Source organism: Cupressus sempervirens, chromosome 1, assembly GCF_028749045.1.
Source record: "Cupressus sempervirens isolate cs-2001-9-10 chromosome 1, ASM2874904v1, whole genome shotgun sequence".
NCBI lineage: Eukaryota > Viridiplantae > Streptophyta > Pinopsida > Cupressales > Cupressaceae > Cupressus > Cupressus sempervirens.
The window spans coordinates 511,276,052-511,297,815 of NC_143118.1; the positions used below are offsets into that span (position 1 = coordinate 511,276,052).

At 38.6% G+C, this 21,764-nt stretch overlaps 1 protein-coding gene across 1 annotated transcript in view; it reads right to left on the reverse strand.

The window, feature by feature from the left end:
• Window positions 1-21,373: 21,373 nt before the first annotated feature.
• LOC149578477 (P-loop containing nucleoside triphosphate hydrolases superfamily protein) overlaps window positions 21,374-21,764 on the reverse strand; it is a 313,758-nt gene continuing 313,367 nt past the window's right edge. Inside the window, exon 25 of the mRNA XM_089829372.1 lies at window positions 21,374-21,636. Within this exon, the coding sequence (XP_089685498.1) occupies window positions 21,584-21,636 (53 nt within the window). The 3' untranslated portion in view covers window positions 21,374-21,583. The remainder of the gene's footprint in view (window positions 21,637-21,764) is intronic.

The window sequence follows — 21,764 nt, forward strand, 5'->3', positions numbered from 1 at the left end:
CTGATGAAATCAAATGTCGCTTAGAGGAACAAGCATGTGAAACACAAAGAACCTTGGATGCCATATACGCTATCGAAAGAGCAAACCAACATGTTGGCACTAAAAATCAAGCACATTGTGAAGGACATAATGGAAATTGTCCACACAATCCTTTTCGGAATGACGATGGAAACCATAGTCCCCCAAGGACTCCTAGAGCCACCATGGGCGCATGTCCTTCACCGCCTACGTCTTCTGATCATGATAGTGATGAAGAAATAACTAGCAAAGATGTGATTAGGTTCCAACAAGATGGCATCGCCCAAAAACTAATGCTTATGGCCTTAGAAGAGAATTGAGATCAATACTTTCACTACATGGCAGAAAAGGGATGGAAGCTACCCTAAGGTTTTGATGTAGAATGTATAATTCATAAATGGGAACCTACTGAAACTGAAATCTTGAGAGAGCAAGTGCAAGAAATTATGAAAAAGTTTGCACAACTACAAACATCAAAAGAGCCACCTAAGACTTCTTTCATTGATTCGATATGTGCTCTACCATTTGATAGGAGTTTATGCATGCAACCATTTCCTAGGGATATAGAAGTTCCAAAGTATGAAAAATATGATGGAAATGGTGATCCTCATGATCATGTGAGACATTTCTATGCTCTTAGCATGGACTTTATGTATGAAGACACCTTTCTTATGCATTTGTTCCCTAGAAGTTTGAGAGGACAAGCCATGGAATGGTTTACCAAATTGAGTCCCCCTCTTAATACATTTGATGAACTTGCACAATGCTTTATCCAACAATATTCATACAACATCCAACATCCTGTGACTGTGTTGGAAATATGCCAAATCAAGAAAAAATTAGGGGAACCTTTTGCCATCTACCTCCAATGGTGGAGATCTCTATACTCACGATACCCTCGGCAAGTTCCTGAAGCTGAAAAAATTGACATTTTTATCAACACACTCATACCTGAGCTATATTTTGATCTCAAAAAGAAACTATTCACATCCTTCAACACCATGGTTGAGAGTGCATATTTCATTGAGGATCTTGCTATCAAGGAAGGGGACATTGTCATAAACAAGGATAAAATTAACAATGGAAACGGTAAAGAAAAAGGCAAACCTTGGAATAAAAAAAAGTATGTTGTCAATGACAGAGTAGTAGACACTCCTAAGACTAAGGAGCCTGCATTTAATCTTTCCAATGCCATCTATGCAACGAAACAACAAGAAGTTTCAAAGTCACAAACCTTTGACAAAGGCTCTAAATTTGCAAGGAAGCGACGTGTTTACACACCTATGGTTGAACCTTATGATGTGATTTTAAAAAATTTAATTGCAAAAAAGTTGGTTACCTTGCCAGAAAACTCACATTCTTATGATCCACCAGTAAGACCTCCATGGTGGAGAGAAGATCATACTTGCAGCTATCACTGAAGTAAAGGGCATAACACAAAAAATTGCTTCAAGCTCAAAGATGTGGTTCAAGACCTCATTGAAGTTGGCAAAGTTGTCAAAAATGGCCTTGTTAAAAATTGCTGATCATAAGGCTTTCAAACAACCATTACTTGAATACGAAAAGGGTGAGACCTCAATAGCGGCTACCAAAAAGAATCATGACGTGAAAATTAGTTATGCTTACGCTGACACTGATAATGTTATAGGCATGCTTGAGCCCATTCAATACATATGTATGGAAAGCTCCAACAATGACAACTGGCCAAATTATGATGCTAAGGATGAATGACCAAATGTGGTCTTAAGGACACGATCTACTCCTCAAGACCATATTGATACTAGACCCAAGGTGGTGCTTCGAGTGGTTGAGTCTTTGTCTTCTCAGAGTGAACTACTTAACGCTGTTACTCGGGGGCAATCTAAAGTTTTCCTAAAAGTTTCTCATGACCCTAAAAATGCTTCATCATCTAAACAACCTATTACTTCCACGATCTCCAACTATGATCTTGTTAGCCAACTACAATGCACACTAGCACAAATCTCCATTTTTGAGTTACTAGAGTTATCTCCTTTGCACAAGGATATCCTGGAAAAAGCTTTACGCTTTGCCAACATCTCCACTGACATTGATGCAAAATGGTTCCAAACTATGGTAAATCACATCTCATCACCTCACCACTTTACATTCTTTGAAGAAAATGACTGAGCTCTCAGTCATCCCCATAACCTGGCTCTCCACATTGAAGTTCAAATCTTTCGTACCCGCGTCTGCCGAGTCCTAATAGACAACGGTGCAGGGTTAAATATTATTTCATTCTAGGTAATCCAACAGTTGGGCATGTCAGAATTCACCATTGACCCTAAGCGAAAGATCACCATCAAAGGCTATGATGAGGTTGAACACCCTTCTAAGGGTTTAATTGTGCTACCAATCCGAGTGGGTCCGGTGGAAAAGGATGTTGTCTTCCAGGTCCTAGACATACCTCTCGCATATAACTTGTTGTTGGGATGACCATGGATTCATGACATGCAAGTAGTGCCCTCTACGTATCATCAATGCATCAAATTCCAATTTAATGGTACTAAGACAATTGTCCCTGGTGACAACTTGATGTCAATCAACACATTGAGCACTACTGAAACGTTAGTCCCCCACAACCACTCTTCTCAGGAGCCAACATCATCTTTCATAGAGTGTGAACAAAAGCTAAAAATGATGAGCCTTGGTATGGGTGAGTACACTTTGGACTCTATTTCTGCCTTACCAGTTTCCCCTTGGTCCTATAGGAAACCAACTATTGCAAAGAAGCCTTCTGCTTCTGCTATGACACTTTTTGGCACTTTTGTACAATCTTCAATTCTTCTAGAAGCAGAAAAGGAAGAACAGGCCATTAAAGATTGGATCTTAAGAGAAGAAGAAGATGAGTAAGTTACAAAGACTACTCCTATTTGCCCAAAATGATATGGAAAAGGCTATAAATTTTTGACAAAAATGGGCTATCAGGGTCATGGGTCCTTAACTGGTTGTAAGAATGCTCTAGTTGAGCCTTTAAGTCATGCTCAAGGTCATGATACTCGAGACACTACTGGTCTAGGCTTTAGGCTAGACAATGATATACCAACATGCGGTCAAAGACTACCCACATCTAGTGAATGAGAGGATGATGACCCTCCCATGATTGCTACTACTTCACAAGATGAAGACTTTGTACCTCTCACTTCCCTTCTTTGGGGAGAAGAAATATTGACCACTGATAACGATGAGGAAGCCTCCACTTCCCAACAACAACAACCAACAAAATCTACTCCTGAGGACATGAACAGAGGATGAATCAGACAAAATATTGCTCATCTCATAGCTAGGGATCAGAGTACAGATTCTCATGAGTATGAGTGGGAAAGTCTATCAGATGCATCTTGCGAGTTAGGGGTGGATGTAATTCATGCCTATACAACCCAACCAAATGTAGTCAAACGGTCTAGTATAGGGTTGGATGAGTTTGACTCACACCATGTCTCAATGGAACATGCTAGTCCCTCTAGGACTATTCCTAAGCTGGACTCCTTTGCGATATTCTCTATAGGCTCTACTTCACAAGGCACCAGAGATGACTCCTTCCGTATCAATCACATTGAAACTTCCTCCTCACTCTCGCTAATTCACCCAGATCTCATAGATTGGTCTCTCCAAAATCAAAGCCCTGAAATATGATCTTTCCAAAATGACTATGAGATCGCTTGTTACTTGAATGCCATTGAACCTGTCACTTCTTCCACTAGCGAACCTGCAGTTAACATGACAGAATCAGATATCAAGTACCTTAGTCAAAAAATTAAAAGAAAAAATAAGCGGTCAGAAGGCAAAAACCACATTGTGGCGGTGTCTGATCCTCAAAAAAGTAAAAATAAAGATGTATCTAAGGGTGAAAACCTCCTTGAGGCACCTATAGATGAGGTACTTGGTAGTCTGCCAAGCTATTTTCAAGAGAGATCTTCAGTTCTAATTGAATCTACATAGCCTATCAACTTGGGTACAGAAGAATGTCCTCAGATTATTCATATAGCTCAATCCTTGTCAGACAAAGAAAAGACATAGTTTTCTCAATTCTTCCAAGACAAGAAGGTCAACTTTGCATGGACATACTCTGATATGCTAGGACTTGATACAAATCTCATCATGCATCACTTATCAATCTCACCCAATGTCAGGCCTGTCAAATAGAAGTTAAGAAAAATGCATCCACATGTGGCCCTACTGGTCAAGGTCGAGTTGGAAAAATTATTGAGTGCAAACTTCATTAGGGCCATTGATTATGCAGAGTGGATTTCCAACATTGTGCCTGTCTCTAAACATGAAAAATCCATCCTAGTTTTCCCTAATTTCAGAGATCTCAACAAAGCATGCCTCAAGGATGACTTTCCACTACCAAACATTGATATGATAGTGGACATGACTGCGGGTTATGAGATGTACTCTCTCATGGATAGATTTTTTGGGTATAACCAAATCGAGATAGCCCCAATAGACCAAGAAAAGATAGCTTTTGCATGTGCGTGGGGTACCTTTTGCTGGAATGTCATGCCTTTTGGGCTTTAAAATGCTAGCACTACATATCAAAGAGAAATGACAACCATCTTTCATGATATGATGCATAAAAACATGGAAGACTATGTTGATGACACACTGGCTAAATCTAAAAAATGAGACACACATCTTGGAGACCTATGTCTGATATTGGACCATATGGAACCAATTCAACTCAAGCTAAATCCAAAAAAGTGTGCCTTTGGTGTCACTTCTAGTAAATTGCTAGGTTATATCATTTCAGCAAAAGGTATTGAGGTTGATCCTGAAAAAGTCCAAGCTATCATGGATATGCCTCCACCAAAGAATATCAGCCAGCTTAGAAGTCTGCAAGGGCGTCTCCAATCTATAAGAAGATTTATCTCTTAATTAGCTAATAAAGCTCAAGCTTTCAATAAAAATCTACATAAAGGATCTACCCATGTTTGGAACAATGACTGTCAACAGAGTATGGATCTCCATGCATTTCTACTTCGACTGATGGCTTCCTCCTACATTCTCTCTCATGCTTTCATTATTTTTGACAATTAATGAATAAAATATGGATGGAATCCCTCTAAGCACCAATTAGATTACCAGTTTGTATATATTTAGTTTGTTTTAATGTTTTAAAAGCATTTTTATTGCATCAAGATATCTCTCACTCTCAACACAAATTGAGGAGACGATTTCTTATAAATACCCCATTGTAAAATGTATAAAAGGTTGTCGTTATTATGCAATAAAATTATGCTTTTGGTGCTAGCATTCAGAGTGTAGTTATTCTTTCCTGAATGTGTCATTGTTTTGTGGATTTTATTCATGAGATTGTGATTGAGCCAAAAGTTTATTGCAATGTTTCTGGTTGTGCAATCTTTTAGTTCTGGTGTTTGCTACAGATATATGAATTCCGTTGACGTAACGAGCTTGAGAAGAAATCACCTGATTGTGTCTACATAGCTTTTTGTCTCGCATGAGTGCACTTTCCATGGCCTTGCGATTTGATGAAGAGTGAAACATCATCCAATTTGTTAAAGATTCTCACCGACGATTGCATCGGTGGATTCTAGGAAGCGCTGCTCTTGTTTTCATTGGTTTCCTACCGATTTCTTCAAAGGTTTAACTCACAGCGTGTTGTGTTCTATAGTTTATGTCCATTTAGGAATTTCACTTTCAAGTTATTTGATTTCATGTTATTTGCTTTCAGTTTTGTTATTTTCTTTGCTAACCCCCCTGTTAGAATAGGACCTCATAGTAGCTGCATTGTTAGAGTTGCATTCATTGAAAAACAGAAAATACAAAAAATATTCTTCTTTTGGTTTGATATTTTGAGACAGCGAACAAATTTTACTTGATTCCAAGGTAAAAGAGTTTTTGGAACCAGCAAAGGCCTCCTCATGAACATTCACATTTATCTTCTACTGAGCGGATTTTGGTATGTCACAAGACAAACACTGAACCTTGGAGCGGATCCTTTAAAAGATTTGCTTTTCAAGACAGGAATTACACTATGGATTCCTACCGTTGACCTTGTGCAAAAAAAATGCCCAACAGAAGTAGCGCTAGAAGGAAGGCCCCTACAGAGAACATACTATTGGAAACAAGAAAGATTTGATCAAATTTTGAAAATTTTGCACCCTTGCAATAATCTACACTATGTAAAAGGTTTAGAAATCAATTCTGAAATTTTCAAAAATTCAAGTCCGTAGCTCCGCAGAACTCTATGGTCCGCAAATTCAGAATAGTGAGGAAGTGTACTTCTGCAGAGGTGCACTTTGCCCAAAATTGATACAAGCTGGAAGATATTGATCCTAGATCCCCATTCCAGCGAGCATTAAGATCTTCACCAAGTGCCCAAGAATTTCTAGAGCTTACTCATTTTCATAAGCCACATACTGACAGAGGAATACCCCGAATTCAACCACTTCCATTCGACATTTCATCATCTTCTTCTACTCCACCACCCATTCAACCACCAGGTGGACCTCCACATATTCCAACACTCCCATCACCTTTCCACCTGCCTTTAGGTCTACAAATCCTCCGATGGCCTTTTTCGCGAATGAAGTTGATTCACCCCTTAGATTGAGAGGTGCCCTCCATGACCTCCCTAAGAATCCTGAGAAATTTTGTCCAAGGTTTATTTACAGAGAAACAAGAACCACTGAAGATCATGTCAAGATTTTTAAAGAAATTTGCAACCGAAAGAAAATTGCTAATGAAGATGTGGTTCTTCATTTATTCCCCTACTCTTTGGGGGAAATTGCCTTCAATTGGTACGTAAACCTACCACCAAGATGCATTGGAGATTGGGACACTTTCGAAAAATCATTTTTGGAACAATTCAAAACATTCATCAATCTAGCAGTGATACATCAACAGTTCATATCAATAAAAAGGGATCCAGCTAAAATAGTTTCATGCTTCAATCATCATTTTCATATGGCTTACAGCAAGTTGGAAACACCGTACACAATTCCAGTTGAAGCTGCCATCCAATTTTATTTCAATACCATGGATCCTCTTACTGCGATTTTTTTGAGAAGACTTCTTGCAGCAAATATTGACACATTGGACAAAGTCTTTGCAGAAGCAATCACGTTCACAAAACAAGCTAATCCTAATGGAGGGGGAATGATGCTTCCTACGTAAACAGTTCCTACCATACCAACAGTTCCTGTGGGAGCACCCACTGTACCTAGTCAGTTCATACCTATGAACCGAGTTCCATTACAATAGGTACCCACTCCAAAAACTCAAGCGATAACATATCCAGGGTATGAGCCCTCGAAAATAGCCTTCTTTGAACAAAAGGCAACGGTTCCTATGGAAGCAGATAACAATCTCCTTTCAGAAGTTGATCGGATGAAGAAAACCATGTTGCAAATGAACAATGAATTGACTCATCTTAGATTGTCTCAAGGACAAAATAACAACTTCCAGAGAAACAATGCCGACCCCTACAACAACAATTTTGGTCAGAATTACAATAGAAACTTCAACAATAATGGTAACAACAATGCAAGAAACAACGGGGGAGGAAACAACTTCAATCCTCCTAATCGCAACAATGGCTTCCAAAGACAAAACCGATAATGGAACACTAGACCAAATAATGGAAGCATTCCTGCTGATAACAACAACATTCAGTATGCCGACATTAATCAGTATGATGATAGCCAAAATATGCCTAGTAACGATGGTGCCTACTACAATGGTAATCAGGATGTGAATCAAAACTCGCCAATGAATGATAATCTACCTCCTGTTCAATTCAACACAATGCTATTAGAATCTTACGATTCTACACAAAATGTACAAGTGGAACAACAAGCAAATGAAGAATTCTCGTTCCCTTTTAGTCAAGAAACCGATCTTCAACATGATGAGATGTTTGCCTTTCGAAATGATAATCGAAACACATATAATCTCAGAAACAAAAAGGATCCCTTCATTGATGGAATTCATCCTGGTTTGCAACCAACCCCACCTGATCCTAGAGCAAGCAACAATCCACCACTGGTAAGGCCAGCCCAAGGAGGACCACAATATCAAAATCAAGTAAACATACCGACAATACTGAGGAACCCTGCTTGGTCTACTGAAAAATATAATGCGGTTGAAGACCTGAAGAAAAAAAAAGCCAATATGTCCATGTTCGACATGTTGCAGAATTGTCCACAACAAAGAGAAGCACTCATGAAGACATTGGATAATACAAAGGTTTCCCATAATATGAATAATGTCCCCCAAAAGACGGTGCCACAACAAGTAAATACTGCAAAAGCGATGCCTACTATGTTCAATGACAAAGTTGAGGTACCCCCATTTTTTCTGAGCATAAGGATATATGGAAAGAATCTACACAATTGTCTTATTGATTCGGGAGCTTCTTTTAATGTGATGCCATTATCAATAGCTCAAAGGCTAGGAGATAATCCTCAACCCTCTAACTGAGTGCTAATACAGTTGGATAAAATAGAAGTAAAAGTCATTGGAGTATTGAAAGATGTGCGGATAAAACTAACAGTTGATCCTCGGATCCAAGATATTGTTGACATACATGTGGTTGACATCCCAGAAACATACGGATTACTCTTGAGCAGAGAATGTACAAAATGTCTTAGAGGATGGTTCTCTACAGATTTCACTCAATTATGGTTACCATGGAAAGGTTTGAACAATCAAATCAAGATAGATGCCGAGCCCAAACTGAAAACAATGATCACAGATTACAATGCCCCGAATGAGGTAGCATTCTTACAATCTGATTTGGGTTCATACAAAGTAATGGCATTGAACATGGTTCCAAACAAGACATCTCAAGACCAAAATGAAGAACCTAAGGTGACGATACCTAAAAGTGAGACCATGACACAATTCATAGAAAGTATGGTGATTAATCTACAGTTTTTAGGAGAGGAAGCTGACCCCAGTATCCTCCTCCTTCCAAGATTTTGCTGGTTGCACAAAGTTAGTCATTCAGAGTTTGAATGTTCAGCATGCCAAGAAGCAGTAGCAAAAGTGTTGACACAAATAATGGGAAACAAAAGTACGAAGACCTCAAGTGATGAAGTTATCCAAAGTCAAAAATCAGTGCATTCATCCAACCTTGTCAAGCAAGCTGAAGAGGAAAGTGAAGATTTAAATGTATCATATAGAAATACCTCTTCAAATGGTGGAGGTTTATCTTCTCCTCCTCCTGGGATGATTAAAGTTCAGAGAAGAAGACGATATGTTAAAGGTAAAGGATGGACCTCAATAATCATTCATCCGGAACCTAAAGTTGAACAAATCACTGAGCTAATAGAGGAAATTTAGGAGGAGCAAGAAAAACACACTCTTCCTCTATCCATGGGGTATGAAGGAGGTTCATCAAGCCCTACATGAGAAAAGTTACAATGGGTGCCCAAGAAACAGTCATTTAAGGCTCAAGTAAAAGAAAAGTTAAGGACGAATAAACACAAAGTCAGAAAACCCAAGGAAAATGCAGTTTGGACACTCTGCTTCGATGGTTCTAGATGCAAATCAGGAGCTGGTGCAGGTATTGAACTAATCAACCCAAAAGGTAGGTCTTTCTATGCCGCATATAGATTGCAGTTTAGATGTACTAATAATGGCACAGAATATGAAGCCTTGATTCGAGGACTTCTCTTTGCATTGGAAAAAGGATTCACTGCTCTTATAATCGAAGGGGATTCTCAACTGGTGATAAGACAAGTAAAATCCATATACTCATGCAACGACAAAAGATTAATCGCTTATAGAAAAAGGGTATGGGATATAATGGATGACTTTGAAGCTTTGAACATCAAATCCATTCCTAGAAGAAAGAATGTGGTAGCAGACACCCTTGCTATTTCAGCCAGTGCTTTACAACTAGTAGAAAGAACAAAGTTGAAAAGATTCTCTGTTGAATTAGTTGCCATTCCTGCCATTCTAGACAATATCACAAACTTTCAGGTCTTCCAAGATTATCAACATATACTCGAGTTTATTATGTGCAGTCGCCATTTCCAAGGACAAGAGATTGATGATACACCTGAAGACAAGCTTGAAAATGATGAGCTTAAGGATGATGATGGAATCCTTAATTTGAAAACCAATAGCATTCCTAAAGGGATGGTTGAACTTGAACGCATCTTCGACCGTGAGAATCAACACTCAATAGAAGGGAAACTCAAGAGAAAGGGATCGAAGAATGTGACTCGTACAATTTAGGTACTGATGAAGAACCAAAAATGGTGCAAATCGAAAAAGCATGCAATCAAAAGGAACGGGATGACATGCTCAAATTGATCATCGAGTATAAAGATGTCATTGCTTGGAGCTATGAAGAATTAAAGACTTATGATCCTAAGATTATCACACACAACATCCCGTTGAAACCAGATGCTAAACCTTTCCAGCAAAGACAACGACCGGTAAATCCGATAATCGAACCACTGATTATGAAAGAAGTCAAAAAACTACTGGATGCTAAGATCATATTCCCTATTCGTCATTCCACCTGGGTAGCAAATTTGGTCCCTGTACGAAAAAAGACCAGAGAGATTCGCCTTTGTGTTGACTTTCGTAACTTGAACTTGGCATCTCAAAAGGATAACTACCCTTTACCCTCGTTAGATGAAGTGTTGCAAATCGTTACTGGTTCAAAGATGATGTCATTTTTGGACGGTTACTCAAGATATAACTAGGTGATGGTCGATGAAGAAGATAGGCTAAAGACTGCTTTCACAACCAAGTGGGGAACGTTTGCCTACAGAAGGATGCCTTTCGGGTTTATTAATGCGGGAGCTACATTTCAACGAGCAATGGATTAAGCCTTCAAAGGATTGATAAACAAGTGTATAGTCATCTACATGGATGACTTGACTGTCTTTTCGAAGGATTGAGGTACTCATATTGCTGATCTAAGGCAGGTATTCAATAGATGTCGCAGGTATGACATATCACTCAATCCCAAGAAATGTTCGTTCGGTGTTACTAAAGGAAAGCTCTTGGGACATGTCATTTCTGAAGTTGGAATTTCCATTGATCTAGATAGAGTTGAGTCTATTTTGAAGTTAGCACCTCCTCATAGCTGGAAGGAATTGAAATCTTTTTTTGGAAAGATAAACTTTGTACGCAAATTCATAAGTGGTTTCGCAGAGGTAGTGCGCCCCCTCAATGATTTACTCAAAAAAGGGGCTAAAACAGAATGGGTACCAGAGATAAAGAAATCCTTCCAAGATATTAAGGTTTCCATCTCCACAACCCCAGTTTTGGTAAGTCCAGATTACAGGTTACCCTTCAAGATCTATTCCTTTGCTTCCGAACATTCTTGCACAGGGATCTTGACACAAAAAAGAGAAAAGAAGGATGAATGACCCATTGCTTTCATGAGTTCTCCTCTAAAGAACGCTGAGTTAAAATATTCAAATCTTAATAAACAATCCTTTGCGTTAATCAAGGCAATAAAGAAGTTCTGTCACTAAATACTTAGAAGTAAGGTGTATGCAATTGTACCTAACCCAACAGTAAAAACACTTTTGATGCAGAATGAACTTGGTGAAAGAAGAGGAAAGTGGATGGAAATACTTCAAGAATTCGATCTAGAGATTCAACCTATGCGATTAGTCAGAGGCCAAGGATTATCCAAAATGATCGCTGACAACCAAGAAGGAAATCAAAAGGAATTCAAAATTGATGATGAAATTGATTAAGATGATCAAAAGAAGATAGTTGTATCACAAGTTGATATCAATCAAGGTGTGGTGACGGATGTGTGGTGCCAGGATATTGTCTATTATCTCTTACAAGATCAATGCCCCAAGTGGATGAACAGTTCGCAACGTAGGGGACTTAAGATGAAATGCAAGTCTTACAAATTACTTGGTAACAAGTTGTATAAAAGGAACTACGAAGGGATTTATTTGAAATGCTTAGGACGGGAAGAAGCTAAGGATGTCCTGGAACATTTTCATGATAAGTATGGTACGGGACACGGTTCAGCAAAAGCAACAGATCACATGATTTTGAGATCGGGTTATTTTTGGCCCTCCATATTCAAGGATACGTTTGAACATGTGCATTCCTGTCATACATGCCAAACTAGTGCTAACAAAGAGAGGCACCCAGCAATGCCACTGCAACCGGTATACGAGGTGCGCCCTTTCGCAAAATGGGGACTGGATTTCATTGGTCCAGTAAATCCACTGTCATCAACTGGACACGCATTCATCCTTACAGCTATGGATTACTGCACACGGTGGACGGAGGCAGATACTTTCAAAAATTGCACTGCTAAGGTGGTGACAGACTTTTTGGAAGAACATATTGTTACCAGATTTGGAATGCCTTTTGCTCTTGTATGCGACAACGGATCTACATTTGCATTTGCATTTTTTACGCAATGGGCGTTTGAAAACAAAGTCATCATCAAATTCTCTTCAAATTACTACCCGCAAGGAAATGGGGTAGCAGAGTCTACAAATAAGAATTTAATCACTGTGATAAAACGATTGCTGAAGGAGAACCCTAGGGATTGGCATACACAATTCAAATATGCCTTATGGACAGATCGGGTCAGAGTGAAAAAGGCTTGGGTACCTCTCCTTATCTACTTGTTTACGAGCAAGAACCGGTATTCCTGCTCAATCTCAAGATTCTTGTTTTAAAATTCATGAGTGGGTATGCTGATGACACGGACAGAGTACAAATCCGATTGATGAATCTTTTGGAAATGGAGGAGAAACGAACAACTGCATTAGAACACATGGCTAAACATCAAGCCATTGTTAAGAGATGGTTCAACAAGAGGGCTACAATAAAATCCTTCAAGATTTCTGACCTAGTCCTACTTTGGGATAAGGCGAGAGAAAAGCCGAGAAGCCATACCAAGTTTCAACACTTGTGGACAGGCCCATATTAGATTGCGGAAATTCTCAGAGAAAACACATTTAGGCTAAGTTCCTTACAGGGGGAGTTTCTACCTTTGCTTGTAAATGGGCAATTTTTGAAACATTATTTTGAAGCCTTAAAAAAAAATTTGAAAAAAAAAAAATTAGTTAAGTTTCATTTCCGCATGTAGATTAAATTTTCATTTCGGCAAGAGTGTTTAATTCTACAAGTGTGTTTCCTTTTTTCAAGTTGTGTGTTTGATTTCAGTCATGTGTTTTCTTTTAAAGTCAAGTCAGTCCTAGGGGGTAAGGTGTACTTGGAAATTTTTCTCAAGATTTCACTAACCACTCTTTGGTCCCGATTTCAGGACGAGGTATTTCTTTGTCAAAACATTTGGACGATTATGTGTTTTATACCAACCAAGCAACAAACATCTCTTATGGAATTAAAGGGACTTTCAGTCTAAAAATCAGAAGCCTAGACTAACAAGCTCTCAACACTTTGCAAATTTAAAGATTTGATGGTGTTAGGTGTTGTTCAATTTCAAGTCAAAGATGACGAGAGATGATCCAAATTCTGACTGGTTCAAACAAGAGGGGTCTCCTCGGAGGGTTGCTAAGATCATTGTTTGTCGTAAGAGTTTCTTAAAAAGTTTTAAAAGAGGAATGCAAGGGATGTTCATAAGAGATCGAATTTGAAAAATGACACTGATGTTCTGACTACATAGTCTAAGCGTAGTCAGGATATAGAATTTAAAAAAGAAAAGAAAAAAGACAGTGTTAAGTCTGAAGGATTTTAAAGATCTGAAATGACTAAAGATATGTTGCAAAACAAAGCACCTGGTAGTCAAAAGTATTATTTCATCAAAAGTGACAAAATGGAGCAATTATGCAAAAGGCCTTAAATAAAAGAACGTGACATCTCGTCAAGAGCCCTCGAACTGATTCTCTTATTTGGTCAAACAATTGATTAACAAGAAGCCTTCGTGGAAATTATGAATGAATGAATTGGGAGGGGTGGAAGATTGTTTTAAGTTGACAAAGAACTTTGATTGATGACATCCTGATACGTCAAAGAGAATGAATACACAATGCACACATTGAGTTTGAAGGTTTAGACTTTGAAAATTTGGATTGCAGGGTCATCTGAGATACGCTCGAGGTGTTTGAAGTTCAATTGGTGTTTGACGCACAAAAGAAGAATGTTTGCTAATGAAGAAATGCCTTGGTCATTTCTTCCTTTTTTCGGAGCTATTTGTTGTGGTATCCAAAACATACGCCCCATTCCTCACTAGGAATGGGGACCCCCTACTTTCTTCCGACTCCTGGACTCATAGTTCGAGAATTGGAAGGAGGAAAAAGTCTCCGTTAAATTATTTTCTGAAAAAAAAAAAAAAAAAAAAAAAATCGCGCGCATGCTCTGTAAAAAAAAGGAAGGAAGGGGGGTTATAAAACACCTCCTTCCCCCTTGTTATTGTCATTCTTCATTTCTCTTTTCTTAGAGCTGAGAGAGGAAGTTGAGAAAACCTCCCCCCCCCCCCCCTCTCTCCATTCATAGGCCGCTGCGCACGCGCCCTTTTTGGACACACGGTGCGCGCAGACGCTGCGCACGCTGGGCCGTCGCGCGCCCTTTAGGACCCCCGACGCGCACGGCCACTATGCGCGCCTCTTGGGCTGCGCGCCGCGTGCGCGGCCTCCGCCACCGCCCTCCTCATTTGTTCAAATTTTTTATTCTTTATTTATTTTTAATTTTTTTTTATATGATCTCTGAAAAACCAAAAAATAATATTAAAAAAATAAAAAATTAAAAGATTAAAAAAAATAATAATAAAAAATAAAAAAGGAAGTAAAGTGAATAAAAAATATCATTTTTAAAAAATGTTTTATATGTATCCAGTAATTAATCGTTTTGCTTTGCTTTGTGATGTACAAGTAATATAATCAAATGACATCTACATCCGAATCAATAGCAAAGCCAGTTGTGTACAAGTTCCAAGGCGTAACCCCTAAGTCACGATTGCACAATGAACACTCTGAGATCAAAGACACAGAACTTGGACACACAGACTTGGGAGAATTTTTGAGGGTTTGTAACAACCCAACTGAAAGATCTTCCTTGATATCTGCCTTAATCCGGTCTAGATTGGTAAATGCAGCATCACATCCTGGGATCGTTCAGTCAGCTGAATTGATTTTGACCTTATCTCGACATTTTGTTCCCGAAGAAAGGGTGGTAAAGAGCGTCACTGGGGAGGTGGTCTTAGATCTACGACCTGATAATATCAAGAGAGTTTTTCACTTACCTAGAGCTGATCAGTTTATCAGACTTTCATATGAAGCATCTGAGAGGTGGCATAAGGATCATCACCAAGAGGCCATGGACATCATATATGGACTTCATTAAGAAGCCATCTCGGGGAAAGACAATCAGCAAAGTAGATATGGCGCGAGGATACATGAAGGATGACATTGGATATTCAATCATTCTTCTCGAGCAGAGTTATGGGATTGCCTGCAGCAAGTCATCTTGCTCCATTCATGGTTAACTTCATTGAAACTATCAGACACGCAAAAATGCCACTGGATTAGGCCACCACACTTAGCGAGAATGTGTGTGATCAATTGCAGACAGTAAAGGACAAGAAGAAGTTTTATATGACTTCTTATGTGGTATATCTACTTGCAGCAAGAGCCACTGACTATCTCGGATTGTACAAAAAGGGCAGTATGCAAGACCCTAACGCATGGCCGTATATAGTTTATCCTCAGCTAGTTAAGAAGAAGCTCTCGCCACAAAGCAAAGAGTACAGGATTGTGAATGATGCCTTCATCTTTGCAATCATTCGATTCATCGAAGGCGATTATGGAAAGAGATTGTCTGATTAGGCCAAGGCACAGATCACAGCTCTCGGTGCATATTTTATCCAATTCCGAACATTCACATACATTCGGGTTGGTGGTGCATCTATTCATCCAAAGAAGCTCCCAAGGTACCCAAGTGACAAATTGGTTCTAATGGAAATTTCTCGGCAGATTGAGTCAGCATATGAGAGGATCAAGAAACAACGAAGACCTTGTTGGGATTTTCCATTTGTAATAGGAGCATACCAGATAAAGAGAAAGTAGGATATCCCGACTTTCGAGTGGGAATGGGAGAACTATCCCCTCGAAGAATATATCTCTCCTCGGCCATTCTTCGACAATGTTGGTAAAGTGGAAAATCTGGCAGGAAAAGAGTTCTACCACGAGGACGCCTTTGAAGATCATCAGATGAATGCAACAAATGATTATGATGTCCGTATTAGGGACTATTGTAGAATGACTTTATATTTAGCAGAGAAGGCTCTCCATTTGACCATCCCGGATGAGATAAGGCTACAAGATTCGCAAGAGCTACTGAATCCCTTATTCAATATAGATAAGGTTGGCGAGAGATCCATTCTGAATGCAGAAGTTGATAGGGAGGAAGGGGATGATATTAATCATCGAGCAAGACATGCCATCAGAATGACAAAAAGTTGGATCAAGAAACCCTTTCCACTTGATCCGATTCCGGACACAATGATATTTCATGCACATGCTCACCCAGAAAGGATAAAGGGGAGGAAGGTCACAATTCCTATCTTTGCGCTCCCGTCTCCTATTAGGCCAGAAACAGTCTACCAGCTTGATCGTCCAGTGGGATATTACCATCCTTCAGAGAAGAAGAAAGAAAAGAGGAAGAGAGCCTCTCCTCAGAGGATCCAAATAGAGCATGTTGAAGAACAAGCCCCTGTGCAGCAACATGAATCTACTTCCCAAGACCCCCGAGATGCTGCAATTTCTCTTATCTAGGTTGATTTTCCATTACCTCCTTTTTTGTCAAGCCAACAAGAAGAAGGAGAGATTCCTGAGACATCCATTCATCCGATGCATGAAGAACCCGCTTCTCCTATGGTTACACAAAAGCAAAGGAGGGTTAAGGTTAGAATGAACAAGAGGCAGAGAGTTTGTAAAAGATTAGTGCCTAATCCATCTGTTCCTAAAACCATTCCCGAGGAAGAATTAGATGAGGATGAAACAGAGTCAGATGGGGAGGAAGAACAAGTGCCTTTACAAGGGAGAACTCGGTTTGCCAAAGCCACAGAATTGGAAAGAAAGAAGAATGTCACAAATAACCCACCACCCACCCAAGCTGAAACGGTAGAGCTCTCTTCTTCGGAAGACGAAGTACAATGATGGGTGAATGAGCAAAGAGAGCTAGGTGATGATATTCTCTCCATTCCAGATTTTGATTTCATGCCAGTGGGTACAAATTGGTTGGAGATAAGATTAGAGATACTCCTACAGGTGAATCTCAACAACAAGATTGGATGCAGATGCCACCTGAGACACAAGGTCCTCATCCAACGCCCCCATCTTCACCTCAAGCTATGATGGTAGATAAGGTTGCGGTGACACCTCCACCTCTGAGTTTAGGGGAACATGTTTAGAAAATATCATCATTAGAAGGAGAACCAGAACCAAGGACTACTAATGAGCCACCAAAAGAGGCACAGGTAATGGAATGTATACAACAACCTTCCCAAGAAGTTGAGAATCAAACTACGGGATCTACAGAAACTGAGACCACAGAAGAAGAACCCTCACAATAGGAAACTCCAAGTAAAAGCGACAGAGGGAAGGAAGTAGTTGAACACATCCCTTCATCATCTAGAGCTAAAGTTGAAGAAAGACATGCCGAGATGGTTCCGGAAGGAAATAATGAGGAGTGCTAAGCATCAATTCCTTGCTTCAGAGGATGATATTTGTGACATTGCAGAGATTTTGAACAAGCTTGACTCTCCATTACAGGATGCAACACCATTTGCATTCATTACCACTACTCAGAATCAGGACTTATTTGCACAAGTGGCTCATCCCCCGAAAGGTACAGATGAAGAAGCTGTCAGCTTTCAGGACTATGAAGTAAAGGATATCATGTTAGGGAAACCTACACGGGATACTTCTCGACAAATGATGACTATAGGAGTCAAAGAGGTTCTTAACCATATGGAATGTGATGAGATTGAAATCAGAGCACTTCGAAGGCAAGTTGAGATCTTGAAAGGATATCTAGTTGAACTTATTGGTCCTCTTGATTCTGAATGCCCTGAGAAGACTTTGTCTACCATTCTTAAAGAAGGGGAAGGTGTACGGCCCAATCCATTCCTGAGAGCTTGTCAAGATTGGCGAGACAATCTTGAGGATAGGGGTATCACTATAATTACAAGAAGTCTGAAATTATTGCATGCTACACAAGACAATGTTGATAAGATCGTGGCAATTTTGAGGCAAGATTTTAGCATTATGGATGAGGTACGAGTTTGGAGCAAGGATTTGCAAATTCTACAAGCCATAAAAGGACAAAGGTACCGCATTGTAATTGATGTATAGACTGGCGAAGAGCTAGACGTGATAGATGATTAGATAGAAAAGATTGCAGAGGGAAATAAAGTGATGGAAACATTGCATGATGAGATACATAAGCTCAAGGACCAAGCTCGAGAGCGAATTTTGGAAGCAGAAAAGTTATATAGTGATGCATGCTTGGATATTTTTGAAAATGAAGAACGAGAGAAGCTTTTACCAGTTGAGGTAGTTGTAGAAAACTTCAGAAAGACTTTAGAGGAAGCATCCAGTAATGAAGACATCAAACAAGCCTTCAGGACAGACGAAGCATTGTTAGAGTTGGATACCAAACTTGGGGATTTTGCAGAAACTCGAATTGAGGTGGACAACTACAGATAGAAGGTTAAAGATAAGTATGAGGCTTTGGATCTTCCCGATGCTGCTAAGATTACTATGATTATAGAGAAATTCAAGGGAAAGTATCCAAACATATCTTTATGATGAAGATGAACAAAACCCAAATGCTAGAATTTCAATTTTGACACTTACAAAAATTTTGAGATTTTTGACTCAGTCGAGGTCCGCAGGTCTGCAGGTCCGCAACTCCGCATTTTCATGTAGCTCCGCAATTCAGAAGTGTGCTGACAGTCGACTGCCAGTTTCAAAAATAGCACTTTCCATGCATTAGAAACACATTGTGATGGCAAGTTAACTCTGACACACATCAAGTGAAGGGCCAGCTTCTATTTTTGGTGTCTCCATGCACTTCTACTTCAACTGATGGCTTCCTTCTACTTTCTCTCTTATGCTTTCATTGTTTTTGACATGTAAAGGGCTCATGCATCCAATTAATGAATAAAATATGGATGGAGTCCCTCTAAGCACCAGTTAGATTACCAGTTTGTATATATTTAGTTTGTTTTAATGTTTTAAAAGCATTTTTATTGCATCAAAATATCTCTCACTCTCAACACAAATTGAAGAAACGATTTCTTATAAATACCCCATTGTAAAATGTATAAAGGGCCACCATTATTATGCAATAAAATTATGCTTTTGGTGCTAGCATTCGGAGTGTAGTTATTCTTGCATGAATATGTCATTGTTTTGTGGATTTTATTCATGAGATTGTGATTGAGCCAAAAGTTTATTGCAATGTTTCTGGTTGTGCAATCTTTTAGTTCTAGTGTTTGCTACAGATATATGAATTCTGTTGACTTAACGAGCTTGAGAAGAAATCACCCGATTGTGTCTACATAGCTTTTTGTCTCGCATGAGCGCACTTTTCGTGGCCTTGCGATTTGATGAAGAGTGAAATATCATCCGATTTGTTAAAGATTCTCACCGACGATTGCATCAGTAGATTCTAGGAATCGCTGCTCCTGTTTTCATTGGTTTCCTACCGATTTCTTCAAAGGTTTAACTCATAGCGTGTTGTGTTCTGTAGTTTATGTCCATTTAAGAATTTCACTTTTAAGTTATTTGATTTCATGTTATTTGCTTTCAATTTCGTTATTTGCTTTGCTAACCCCCCTGTTAGAATAGGACCTCATAGTAGCTGCATTGTTAGAGTTGCATTCATTGAAAAACAGAAAATACAAAAAATATTGTTCTTTTGGTGTGATATTTTGAGACAGTGAACAGATTTTACTTGATTCCAAGGTAAAAGAGTTTTTGGAACCAGCAAAGGCCTCCTCGTGAACATTCAGATTTATCTTCTACTGAGCGAATTTTGGTACATCGCAAGACAAACACTGAACCTTGGAGCGAATCCTTTAAAAGATTTGCTTTTCAAGAGAGGAATTACACTATGGATTCCTGCTGTTGACCTCGTGCAAAACGAACGCCCAACACAAACTTTATAAGAGTTGTCAAGGGGGTGCCATAATAATGCATTTAAAATGTGATTTGATTTATTTATTTGTAGTGAGTCCTAATAAGAGAATGAGTTTAAGGTAATGGATGGCTTAAGCAAGTACCTCTTTAAACTCATGTTTCTTCTCATAGAGACGTGCACTTTCCTCTTCTTAGGAATATGAATGTAAATCTATGTAGATTTAATTGGATATCTAAAGCTCCTTTGATGCTCGAAAGGAACTTAAATGTTTTTGTTTTTGATATGCAATGTGGCTCTTTCCCGTTGAATGGAAAGTAGTTTTATCATATACCTTATAAACTCTCTTCTGAGTTGGAAATGCATTTGTTTCTTAGAGGAAGCAAAACTCTTGGAGTGTTGAAGGAGAAGAGTTCCCATCATCCCTTCCTAAAAACCATAAATTTCTAGTGAACAAAATTTATTTTTAAAAAGTGGTTTTTATTTCTTAGTTACCTTACTCTTATATTCTTTTGTAGACAATAAAATAAATTTGTATAATTAATTCTTAGGCAACCTCTCCAAACTATGGGGTTAATAGTTGAGATCATCATATGAAGAGTACTAGCTAAGTCTCATTGGTCACATTCACCCTCATTGCAAGATTATCATATGCATCAATTTCTATTGCAATTCCATTTGAAGGAGAATGAAGAAATAGGAAGCTATTTATAAAATTGCAATTTTTTATAATAAAAGCAAGCAATCCAAAATTTTCTAAAATTGAGAATACTTAACCAATAGTGATGGGTATAGAGTTTAAATATGATATTTTATGAGGATTGTACTTATAGATTGAACATCTATGAATGTGTATAGAACTAGTACATGATGTTTTATCACATTTTCACTTTGCCTTCACATGCTCCTCTTGCTTTGGTCAATACAAAGTGGCCTTTGCCTATGAAATAATTTGGTGTATCCTCTTCCTAATTCTTACATAAATTGCCTTGTTTTTTGAAAGATTTTTATTCATATTATGGGAGTTGCATGATATATATTTACTTAAAAGAGAACACCACTTCACTATTTCTATCCTCATTCCGGAGGCAGAATTCAGTTGAAGGACATTGTCTTTGTTACAAGCTAATAGCAATTTTTTTTTTTAATATGACAAAGTAGCAAGGTTGAGATCATATCTACTTTTTAAAAAATTACAACATTTGAAGAGATGATGAATTTTAATGTGCCATATACATTTAGAACAGATAAATTGACTTAAGACTATTCCCAAGATAACATCTTGAATTGGCAATACAAATGCAATTACATTTCAGATTTAGAGAGATTACAAGTATTTTCGCACATCAAATGTAGGATTGCAAAACTAAACGATTACATATTCAAGGTCATTTCCAACCCTCATTTATAACAGGCCTTATATAATATGGTGATAAATTGATTGATTCAAGAAATAATCTTGCCAATCCAGCATTCAATGTGCGAAGACTGTGTCATTCCTTCTGGGCGGTCTGTCAGGTATGGTACCTATAGCAAAAAAAATAAAAAATTAAACACATAAATCAGGCTCCTTTTCAAGGTAAAAAAATTAAGACACACAAATCAGCAAAGCGATACAAAAGGAGAGAAAAATAAATCTGACATAATGGCAGTGC